Raw genomic sequence first — 11971 nt, forward strand, 5'->3', positions numbered from 1 at the left:
AGGCCCAGATGGAGGAGGGAGGGGAGCACCAAGGCAGTGAAAATTAAAGGAGGCAGAAGAGAAGGGGGCGGTCAGGGCAGCCTTGGTAGGTAGTGAGCTGTCTGTCAACAGAGGCGTTGAAACGTGCCACATCAACATTGATTCCTCAGGACTCCTTCTGGAGGGGAGACATCAATGCCCATTTCACAGAAGGGGAAATCGAGGCTGTTATCTGCCAGGACAACAAAGGCAAGAGCTGAGATCAGGCTGTGGTTTTAGGGGGGGACAAGGGAGGGGTTTCAGAAGACCCTGATCTGTGGACAGCAATGAGTGCCCGGGCCTCACGGCCCCGAAGCCGGCGAGGGAGACATGCTCCACCTGTAAGTGTCCCTGCTCCCTGCCACAGCCAGCTCAGCGGCCCCCTTGCTGGGAGCTCAGAGCCCTGATGGTCCTTCGCAGGGTGAGCTGGACCCTGTGGCTGAGAGTTCAGAGGAGGCCGAGGCAGCCAGCGGAAGCTCTGAGCTGGGCCCGGTGCCGTCTCAGGAAAGCTGCAAGCCTGGGCTGCTGGGCCCTGAGGCAGAGGGGAGTGGGCAAGGCCTGAGGAGCAGGTAAGGCCCGCTTGGTCCGTGTCTCCCACTCCAGCTCTTTCCTCCCCAGAGCTCTGCTTGTGCCCCCTACCACCTCCCCTGCTCACACGCACACCATGGCTTCCCATCGCCTGCCGCAGCCTGATTCTTAAGGCCCTGCATAATGCACCGCCAGTGTTAACACACACCCCCTGTGTGCCAGACGCCCCAGATATCCCCATTTCCAGAAACTTCCATCGCTCACTTCACAGAACTGACAAAGAGGCTGATGGGGACTCTGGCAGGGGGCTGGCCCCAGCCCTCGATGGGCCCCATGAGCCTACAGAAGAAGCCCACCATGCCCCAGAGGCTGAGGAGGCTGTCCTCTCTGCACCCGGGGCCCCCGACGTGTTTCAGACTCTCCAGCATGCTCTGAGCTCCCTGGAGGCTGCAGCTGCCGCCTGGCGCTGCCAGCCCCTCAGCCGTCCTGGGCCAGTGGAGATGGAGGGCAGAATCCAGGGGGAACCAAGGCCCTGCCTGGAGCTGGAGGGGGCAGGGGGCTGCCAGCGGGAGGTGGCCCACCTGGCAGAAAGGAACGCCTGGCTACGTTTGGCCCTGGGCAGCCGTGAGGACGAGCTAATCCACATGCAGGCCTCCCTGGAGGCCCTCCAGGGAGAGAAGGAGACGCTGCAGAGAGAGGTGAGTGGGCATCCCTGCCTCCCAGGGCTCAATGTCTGAGGAAGGAGGCAGCCTGGCATAGGAGATGCTCAATCATTGGTTCATTGGAAAAACTTATGCAGCATTGACTGCTGAGCCCCCAAAGGCACAGGTCCCTTGCAATCTTTTTTTTAATTTTAGATAATATATGTATATATATATTTTATTGATTTCAGAGAGGAAGGGAGAGGGAGAGAGAGATAGAAACATCAATGATGAGAGAGAATCATTGATTGGCTGCCTTCCTGCACACCCCCTACTGGGGATCAAGTCCGCAACCCAGGCATGTGCACTTGACCAGAATCGAACCTGGGACCCTTCAGTCTGCAGGCCGACGCTCTATCCACTGAGCCAGACTAGCTAGGGCAGGTCCCTTGCGATTTTTTAAAAAATATATATTTTATTGATTTTTTACAGAGAGGAAGGGAGAGAGATAGAGAGTCGGAAACATCGATGAGAGAGAAACATCGATCAGCTGCCTCCCGCACATCTCCTACTGGGGATATGCCCACAACCCAGGTACATGCCCTTGACCGGAATCGAACCTGGGACCTTTCAGTCCGCAGGCCGACGCTCTATCCACTGAGCCAAACCGGTTTCAGCCCTTGCGATCTTAATTAAGGTGATTACTTAGAATAGGAGTGTGGAACCTTTTCTCTGCCAAGGGCCATTTGGGTATTTATGGCATCATTCACAGGCCATACAGAATTATCAACTTAAAAATTAACCTGCTATCTGGTCAAACATTTAATTAACTCACCCCTAATGCCTTGGCAGGGCCAGACCAAATGAAGTTCCCCACCCCTGAGGTAGGAGGTGACACTTGAATAAGGACCAGGTGGGGGTGAGGGAGGAGCCAGGCAAAGATCTGGTCAGTGGCCATGCCAGGCAGAGGGAAGAGCATATGCAAAGGCCCTGAAGTGGGAGTGTGAGGGGCAAGTTTGAGGAGCAGTGAGAAGGCCAGTGTGGAGGTTGTGGGAGGAGACGAGAGCAGGGAGGTGCCAGGCGGCTCCTGCAGAGCCCTGTGGGCTGTAGGATTTGAGTTTTCGCTCTGAGTGCAGTGGGAGCCAGGGAGGGCTCTGAGCAGGGGAGGGTGGCCACCTGACGCAGGTGTTCACAAGTCACCTCTTGGTTGTAGTGAGAGGAACAGCATGTGGGGAGCAAGGGTGAAATCCTGGAGATTCAGGAGGAGGCACGAGTCCAGACACCAGATGGTGGACGTTGTGGAGGTGGTGGGAAGTGAGCAAATTATGGGTGATGTTGGAGGTGGAGCTGGCAGGTTCGGGCGTGAAGGCCAGAGGCCTCCTCAGCGTGTGGATTAAAGCCATGTGGGTGACAGCAGTTGCAGGGAGCAGGCGTCATCTACAGCTGGCAAGACTGGGACTTAGGGAACCCAGAGCAAAGGGTGGGGCCCATTCCCCTACAGCATGGGGCCCATTCCCCAACTGGAAAAGAGAAGTTTGTTTGTTTTTATTTATTTTATTTATTAAAATTTTTATTGATTGCCCTGGCCGGCTTGGCTCAGTGGATAGAGCATCAGCCTGCAGACTGAAGGGTCTCAGGTTTAATTCTGGCCAAGGGCACATGCCTGGGTTGCGGGCTCGTTCCCCAGTGGGGGGTGTGCAGGAGGCAGCCAATCAATGATTCTCTCTCATCATTGATGTTTCTATCTCTCTCTCCTTCTCCCATCCTCTCTGAAGTCAATAAAGAAATATATTTTTAAAAATTTTATTTATTGATGTGAGAGAGAAGGAGAAACACCTATTAGTTGTTCCACTTATTTATGCACTAGAGGCCTGATGTATGAAATTTGTGCAAGGGGCTCAGCCCTCGCAGCCCCAGCTTCGTCCAGAAGGTTGTCCGGAAGGTCGTTTGGCTGTCTAGTCTAATTAGCATGTTTTTATTATTATAAATTAATTGGTTGATTCTTGTATGTGTCCTGACTAGGGATCAAACCCTCAACCTTGGCATATCAGGAGGACACTAACCAACTAAGCTACTTGGCCAGTGCCTATCTGTTCATTTTTTAAAATAAGCATTCTTTTAATATATATATATATATATATATATATATATATATATATATATATTTGATTTCAGAGAGGAACGGAGAGTGAGGGAAAGGTAGAAACATCAATGATGAGAGAGAATCATTGATTGGCTGCCTCCTGGATGCCCCACACTGGGGATCGAGCCCACAACCCGGGCATGTGCCCTGACTGGAAATCGAACTGTGACCTTCTGGTTCCTAGGTGGATGCTCAACCACTGAGCCCCGCTGGCCAGACTAAAATTTATTTTTATTGATTTTCCCCACACTGGGGATTGAACCCGCAACCCAGGCATGTGCCCTGACCCGGACTTCCTGGTTCATGGGTCGATGCTCAACCTCTGAGTCACACTGGCTGGGCAATTCTTAAGTTTTTTTGAGGAACCTCCATACTGCTTATAGTCCCAATAGTGCGCCAGGGTTCCCTTTTCTCCACATCCTCACCAACACTTATTTCTTATCTTTTTTTTAAAAAAGTATTTCTATTGATTTCAGAGAGGAAGGGAGACGAAGAGAGAGATAGAAACATCAATGATGAGAATCACCAAACAGCCGCCTCCCGCAAACCCTCGCACTGGGGATTGAGCCCATAACCCAGGCATGTGCCCCCAACCAGAATCGAACCCGGGACCCCCTCAGTCCACAGGCCAATGCTCCATCCACTGAGCCAAACCAGCCAGGGCATTATTTCTTATCTTTTAAAAAAAATGTTTTTATTGATTTGAGAGAGAGAGGAAAAGATAGAGGAAGAGAGAGAGAGAGAGGGAGAGAGAGAGAGAGAGAGAGAAACATTGATTGGCTGCTTTTAGCACACATTCCGACCGGGGATCAAACCTGCAACCTGGATATGTGCTCTGACTGGAAATCAAACCCCAACCTTTGGTGCACGGGACAATGCTTAACCAACTACTGGCCAGGGCTATTTTTAATTTTTAAAAGTTTGTATTGATTTTAGAGAGGGGGGAGAAATATATAGAGAGAAACATCTATTTATTGTTACACTTATTTACACATTCATTGTTTGATTCTTGTATGTGCCCTGACTGGGGATCAAACCTTCAACATTGGTGGATTGGGACACTTTATTTATTTATTTATTTTTTTTAAAATATATTTTATTGATTTTTTACAGAGAGGAAGGGAGAGAGACAGAGAGCCAGAAACATCGACGAGAGAGAAACATCGATCAGCTGCCTCCCGCACATCTCCCACTGGGGATGTGCCCGCAACCCAGGTACATGCCCTCGACCGGAATCGAACCCGGGACCCCCCAGTCCGCAGGCCGACGCTCCATCCACTGAGCCAAACCGGCTCCGGCGGATTGGGACACTTTAATCAATTGGGCTACCTGGCCAGGGCTGGCTCTTATTATTTTTTAAAAAAAAATTATTGATGCCCTAACCCAGGCGTCCTCAAACTACGGCCCGCGGGCCACATGCAAATACAAATATTGTATTTGTTCCTGTTTTGTTTTTTTTACTTCAAAATAAGATATGTGCAGTGTGCATAGGAATTTGTTCATAGTTTTTTTTTACACTATAGTCCGGCCCTCCAATGGTCTGAGGGACAATGAACTGACCCCCTGTTTAAAAAAGTTTGAGGACCCCTGCCCTAACTGTTTGGCTCAGTGGAGAGAGCATCGGCCTGCGGACTGAAGGGTCCCAGGTTCGATTCCAGTCAAGGGCATGTACCTTGGTTGCGGGCACATCCCCAGTGGGGAGTGTGCAGGAGGCAGCTGATCGATGTTTCTCTCTCATTGATGTTTGACTCTCTATCTCTCTCCCTCTCTGTAAAAAATCAATAAAACATAAAAAAAATTATTGATTTTGAGAGAGAGAGAGGAAGGAAGAGGGAGAGAGAGAAACATTGATGTGAGAGCTGAACATCGATCGACTGCCTCCTACATGCCCCCAACCAGGAATCCAGATCAGCATCCCACACCAGCCAGGTCATTTCTTGTCTTTTTTATAATAGACATCCTAACAGGTGTGAGGTCATTCTCATTGTAGTTTTGAGAGCATTTCCCGGATGATTAGTGATGTTGAGCACCTTTCCATGTACCTGTTGGCTATCTGTACATCTAAAAAAAGAGAAGTCTTGGGTGGCTAAGTAGCCCAAGCTTTTATAGTGAGGAATTTGGTGCAGTGAGTATCTGGGGCTCTTGCCACTGCCCCAAGAACAGGTGGGCATTTGGGGGCCCCAGGCCTGACATTTCCCATAACCCCACCAGGTCCAGGAGCTGCAGGACTCCCTGCTGAGGCTGGAGCCCTTGCCACCTCCCTCTCAAAGCCAAGTGGATGGCTTGGGCAGCAGTTCCAGCAGCTCTGGGACTGTCAGGGAACCCTGGACCACTCAGGTGAGTGTAGGAAACTCAAAACCACTTATTTGAGATCCTTAGGGTTCGGGGCAGTGAGACCCAAACCTGGCCATGTGATCCAACAGCTTCTGGGCTTGGAAAAGCTTAAACCCATAGTACTAGGCTCTTGATGCCAATCTGAGTGAATCAAGTCCCCTCTTGCTGGCAGGATCCCTTCTCCCTGTCTCACCCCCTGCTCCGGCGCCTCCAGAGTGATTCCAGTGCCCAGATCCTTGGGCCTCTCCCCAACCAGCCCCTTGCCCCTGAGATGCACATTGTGGAAGCTCAGATGGAGCAGCTCCAGGGGTAAGAGACACAAATGTTGAGCTCTTAAGGGCACCTGCACCTGCTTTGCTAGGATATAAACCCAAGAGTCTGGAGCTGAAATGGGGGTGAGGGTGGGGGAGGAGAATGGAAATCGATAAGGTTCTGACTGCCCTGTGAAGTCTCTCATTTTTTTCTCTTCCCTGTCTTTGGAGGCAGAAGCATCGAGAAGCTCAAATGCTTTAACCGTCTGCTGTCTGCTGTGCTCCAGGGATACAAGGGCCGGTGTGAGGGCCTCAGCATGCAGCTAGGCCAGTGGGAGGCTGAGGCCACAGCACTACGTCTGGCCTTGCAATATAGGTCAGTGCATCCTTCCCATTATGTCAATGGCTGGGAAGAGAATGGGTACATTTAGAGGATGGCCCTGATCCACAAAGAGAGGCAGGACCCTTTCAGGAAAGCACTTTCTCTCACCATGAAAATTAATTGAAGGCAATTTGAGTCCAAGGATGCTGAAGAGGTTCGCATGCCCTCTGGGGGTGGGGGCCAGGGAGATATGAGAGACCCAGGAGCAGGTGAAAACACCCCTGACACGGAAAGATGGGGCTGAGTGTCCCAGAGCACTCAGAACTAATGTCCCACAGTGAGCACTGTGAGGAAGTGTACAGAGTCCTGCTCACGCTCCAGGAGGCAGACTCAGGAGCAGAAGTCCCCAGGAGTGATGTGGAGGCAGCTGAGAAGGAGGCTCAGAGGCTGCTAGCTCAAGAGGAGGCTGTCATGGATGGAGAAACACTGTGGGACCCCCAGCCAAGGTACTCCTGGGAACCCCCGGAACTGGGCAAGCTAGTAAATGGGGTCCTGATTGGAGAATGGGGCTGGCTCCCAGAGCTGACCCTGGGGAGACCTGACTGGAATTGGCTGGTTGCTACTCAACAAATTTGTCATGGTAGTTGACAGTCATGGAGGTTGATCTAGTACCCACCAGGATTGGCATGAACATCGATGCCCACTGATTATAACTGGCATGACCGCGCTTAGTCAGGTTGGCCTGCTGCCAAACAGGGCTGGCAAGCTGAGTGGTGATGTCTGTTGTGTTGGTGGGATGGTGTTCACCATGTTGTCTCGATGGATAACAGTACCCACTGGGGTTTACATTATAGTGCACGTCATGTTAGTGTGACAGTGCCCACCACAGATGGCATAGGATCCATCATGGACAGTGAGATGAAAGAGGATGGAGCCCACCAGGGTTGGCATGAAGTTAGTACAACCGTGCCTGCCGGTGTTGACACAGGCCCCTCTTCTGTTTTCTATAGCCCTGAGGGCAGCAGTGTGGATGGGCCCACACTCCAGGAGGTGGCTCTCCAGCTCCGGGGCTATGTCCAGCGTCTCCAGGAGCGCCGTGCTCTGGTGAAGATTCTCCCAGAGCCTGGCCCCACCTTGGCACCCATGCCCACTCTGCCCCATGCAGAAGCCCTGGTGCAGGCCATTCTGGAGACTCAACCTGGCCCAGCCCTGCCCCGGCTGGAGAAGAGGCGGATCCAGCAGGACCTGGAGGCCACACGGGTACACACAGGCGGGGTCACTGTGCCGGTCCTTCCTGGTGGGACAAAACCCTCTGGTGAGGATGAGGGATGTGATTAGGTGACCAAGTAGCGAGGAAAAGCTCTGCTGGGCTAGGGGCAGGCTTCCTGGAGGGAGGAGAATCGGGGCTGGAGTTTTGAGGGATGAATAGGAGTTTGTCCTTTGGAATTCAGTTCCTCATAAGACTTGGCATACGGCTTTCCAAAATGCCCTTCGTATGGAAAATAATGGGGCAGGAGACGCCATCTGAGCTCTCTAGCCTGGTGGGAGAGACCTGAGGTTCTGGACTTGGAGAAACTCCAGACCCTTCCACTGAGCTGTTACTTGACCTTGTCGAAACTACTTGCCCTCTCTGAACTGCCACATCTACAGCGGCAGTTCTGGTGGGAGGAAGATATTTCTCACCACACCAGGTCACGGTGAGGGCTTGAGTTCTCGCTTGACCAGCCTCAGTGGGTGCCTCCTGGGACCTCAGTTTCCCCAGACGTTGACCCTAGCGGCACAGATGCTTCGCCCTTTCCTTGGTTTCTCAGGAGACCCTGGAGGACCTGGCGCTGAGGCTGCAGCTGGTGCGGCGGGAGAAGCGGGGTCTGGAGCTGCGGGAGGCGGCCCTCCGAGCCCAGGGCCCGGTCCACAGGCTCCTGCTGGAGCAGCTGCAGTGGGAACGGGCGCAGCTTCAGGCGCGCGGGGCCGCCAGCAGCGGTGGTGGCAGCAGTGGCGGGAGCAGCGGGGATGAGGAGGCCTGGTGCCAGGTGAGCGGCTCCGCTGGACCCAGGAGGGAGAGCAGCACCCCGCTGGCTGGCTGTCTCTGGCCAAGCCTCGGCGTCCATTTCTGCACGAAGAAATGAGTTGAATGGGGAGCTGCAGGTTAAAGTTCACACTTTGTACTCTGGGGTCTTTTTGGGAGGGTGTGGAGCCCAATCAGCCCCCGGGGCTTCGTGTCTTCCCTTCAAACCTGCCCCTCCTCACTCCCATCTCCCCGCCTACTCACCTCGCCCCTCTTCCCAAAGCCCCAGCCCATGCTGCATCTCTTCCTAAATTTTGGTTCTAGCTCCCTCCCGGAATCCTCCCACCCCGCCCCTTTTCTGTCAGTCATGTCTGCCCTCTGCTTAAAGCCTTCCGTGGCTTCTAGAACCCTCCTCTGAATCATCTCTTCCACCTCTAAGCCTTTGTATCTGCTGTGCCCCTGCCAGGAACAGGGGTCACTGCTTTATCTAGTTAAGTCCTTGACCTCCTGGAGGCCTGAGTTTAAATATCACCTCCCTCAGGAAGCCCTTCTGAACTGCCTTTTAGGTGAGGTCTCGTGTTATTTACTTCCCTTGTTAGGGAGTCATTTTACCCTTACTGGGCATCTCATGAGACTGGGAGCGCTGTGAGGGCAAAGGACTATCGCTACCAGTCTGGACATCAACACCCAGCTCGAACTCGGCACACACTTGGCCTAGGCCAATGTCACGTCCCTCCCCTCTGCTTCCTTCAGGGCCTTGCAGTCCCTGGAGGCAGCAGGGGCATTGATGGAGGCCAGGTGGGGCAGGTGCAGGACCCGGAGGACCTAGCTCAGGAACTGTCAGCATCACTCGCCCGGTGTGTGCCTGGGTCCTGGGCTGGGGGATGGTTGGCCTGAGAGGGTGGTGGTGGTTCCTATGAGAGAGCCCATGGGTGTGTGTGTGTGTGTGTGTGTGTGTGTGTGTGTACAGCAGCGGTATCCTGGGTGTGCACCTGTGTACAGGTGTGCTCCCGTGGAAACAGTGTGGGCAGGTGGGTGGGCAGAAGGAAGACAGGATTGGCTCTGGCTGTGAGCCCTTCTCTCCTCACTCCTGCACCAGGGCCCTGGGCCTGTGGGAGCAGCTGCAGTTTCTTCGGGAAGAGCTGGAACAGGTCGCTAAGAAGGGACGAGCCAGGCGTGCTCAGAGTGCCAAGCTGAACACCGACTTATGTAAGGCTCACAGGTGGGTCCCCGCCTGCCCGTGGTGATCTCAGAAGCATTCCTCCCTCTTTATGGGCTTCAGCTTCCCTCCTATAAGGTGGGCTGCACGTTCAGCCCATTCTACCCCTCCCTCGGCCCTGGTTTGTGTCAGCCCCTACGGAGTGACAATGGGATCCCAGTCAGGAAATACATGGCCCCCGTCTTGGGCGGGGTGGGGGACGATATCCTGGCTCAGCTCCCTCACCCCTCCAGAGCCCTGGTTCTGGCCTTCCGAGGAGCCCAACGGAAGCAGGAAGAGCAACGGAGAAAGCTGGAACAGCAGGTGACACTGCTGGAGGCCAGACAGGCAGAGGAGCTGGCTGTGCTGGAAGCCACCACAAGAGTCCTGGGGAGGCCCAGGCCACCCCGCTCACCTCCCGGGCCGGGGGAGACCTTTCTGTAGGCCCTGTGCCTGGCTGTGTCTAAATGTACCAGACGGTGGTGGCAGGCCCTGTCATAAATCTCCTGGAGTGATGTCATGTGGTCTGACTTTGCATGTTGATGGGTGTTTGGCTTGGTGTGATGAGGCTACGTGGGTGTCTGGGTCCTCATGGGTTGTTGGCCAGCATTTGAAAAAGATTCGGTGTCTTCTGCCTGGCACCATGGGGCATATGAACGGGGTCAGCCAGGGTCATGCTAGAGGCAGCCTGGGCCGGGGAGGGGGGGAGGTCGGGGGGGGGGGCAGGGTCCCCAGGGCTGGTTGGGGAGATTCAGGGGTCAATGAAGTTACATAGCCAGAGCTGAAATTCCAACTCTCGCCTGTCTCCAGGAGCCAGGGAGGGGTCCATGGTGTGTGCGTGGGGGGTGGCAGGGCACACCTGCCCCTGCCCACCCCCTTGGGAGATGCTAGGTTTGGCCTGGCAAATGCTCTCGAGAGGAAGATGCTCAAGTCCCAGGGCGACTGGGGCCCCCATGGTTCAGGGTGTGGAATGTTTGCTGGAAGGGCATTGCCCTCGGGGTGCAGGTTGGGGGAGGAGGAGTCAGATGCCGCTTTGGAACTTGCACGCAAAGTATGTGGAGCTAAGGCAAAGGGCTTAAAAACCTGAGCGCAGAAACTCGGGGCCTATAGTGCAGGCGCTGAGGGGCTCAGAGTTGCTGCTGATGGTGAACACAAGGCCCTAGAGAACGTGGATGGCTAAATCCCAGCTTTCACCAGGCGGCTAGGGAGCTGTGGGAGGTGTTAGTGTCAGGTTAATAACAGGCATCTGATTAGCATTCATTTGCATAGGCCACCCTTCCCCGCGCTTCCAACCCGGTTTGGCCGGGTTGCAAAAGGAGGGCTGGGCTGGATCCAGCCGGCTGGGATTAGTAGCCAGCTGTCCCCTCCTGGGCGGTAGTTGAAACCCAAACTGGGGATTAGCCAGGTTTTCGTTCTCTGCCTGGTGCTGGGGGCGTTCCCCAGGCCGCACCTGGGCTGGTGTGTGTCGGGTGCCCGCCTCTGGGGAGGGCAAAACAGGCCTGAGGTCAGCGTCAGTCAGCGGCCTGGCCTGCACCCGGTCCTCCTGATCCGCAGAGGCCGCAGGGAGTGCTGGGGCCGCTGACCTTCAGACCCCTGAGCACTCTCTCTGGACGGAGGCAGGCTTGGAAGACAGCAGGGAAACTGAGGCGGGCAATGTCGCCCGTGCGGTGGGCAGAGGAGCCAACCTTATCAACCTTCTTGTCCTTCTCCCCACCTCCCAAGAGTCCAAGAATGACCTTAGCCCCCAGTCCCACCTGGTAGCCCGTGGGGGAGGGGCAAAAGGAGACAAGGTCACCTGTTGGGGGGTGGGGAAGGAGTCTGCGCTGGAGGAGGGAGCAGGGGCTGGTTCCCAGGCCTCCCAGAGCGGGGTCTGGCTGTTCCCACGGGTGCCCCTGTGGCAGATGGGCCCAGACCTCTTTGTCCCCGGTCCTCAGCCGCCACAAGGTCAAATGTCACCGCGGGGCCACGGGCAGGGGTCAGGGGGGCGGATCTGGACCTCGACTACCCCCACTTGCAGGCGGGGCCCCAGGGGGTGCATGGCCAGTGGAGCTGGGCAGGGGGCAGGGCAGCCGCCTGGGGATGGACCTACTGGAGGGTCTGGGATCTGCAGCAGATCTTCTAACTTTAGGCTCCAATCCAGCCCCAGCCAGTCACTTCTGAGCCCCCCTGCCCCAGACTTGTGTCTCAAACCTCCATTCCCTGCCTTCTCCCTTCGCCAGCCCCACTCTGATTCCCTTTCCTGATCCTTCTCTCCCTTCCATCTAAGTCTCCCTTTCTGAAACCCCTGTTCCCCCATCAAGGATCCTGGAAGATCTAGGCCAGGGAACTAGGATCCCTGTCCTCACCCCAAGTAACTAGTCAGCACCCCCACATCATTCCCAGGCAGCCCCAGAACCAAAGGGTCCTCTCTAACCACCCAGGTCCCCCTCCCCCAGCAAGGCTTACAGGGCAGAAGTCCACTCTAGTTAGACGCATGGCAAGTCCTTGCTCATGTCTAACCCTAGTCCTTCTTGCTCTCTGTACCTGTTGAA

The 11971-nt window shown here is 54.9% G+C and overlaps 1 protein-coding gene across 1 annotated transcript; it reads left to right on the forward strand.

Moving 5' to 3' along the window:
* Positions 1 to 305: 305 nt before the first annotated feature.
* Positions 306 to 9959, forward strand: USHBP1 (USH1 protein network component harmonin binding protein 1; the record flags this gene model as incomplete). The annotated part of the gene is made up of 12 exons (XM_081093118.1): positions 306 to 359; positions 439 to 587; positions 818 to 1244; positions 5542 to 5667; positions 5837 to 5973; positions 6151 to 6291; positions 6576 to 6743; positions 7248 to 7497; positions 8049 to 8267; positions 8996 to 9099; positions 9342 to 9464; positions 9695 to 9959. The coding sequence occupies 12 exons, from the start codon at positions 306 to 308 to the stop codon at positions 9882 to 9884; spliced, it is 2088 nt and encodes a 695-aa protein (XP_080949244.1). The 3' UTR covers positions 9885 to 9959.
* Between the last annotated feature and the right edge of the window lie 2012 nt (positions 9960 to 11971).

Source organism: Myotis nattereri (assembly GCF_964212035.1).
Source record: "Myotis nattereri genome assembly, chromosome: 5".
In the NCBI taxonomy this organism is placed as follows: domain Eukaryota; kingdom Metazoa; phylum Chordata; class Mammalia; order Chiroptera; family Vespertilionidae; genus Myotis; species Myotis nattereri.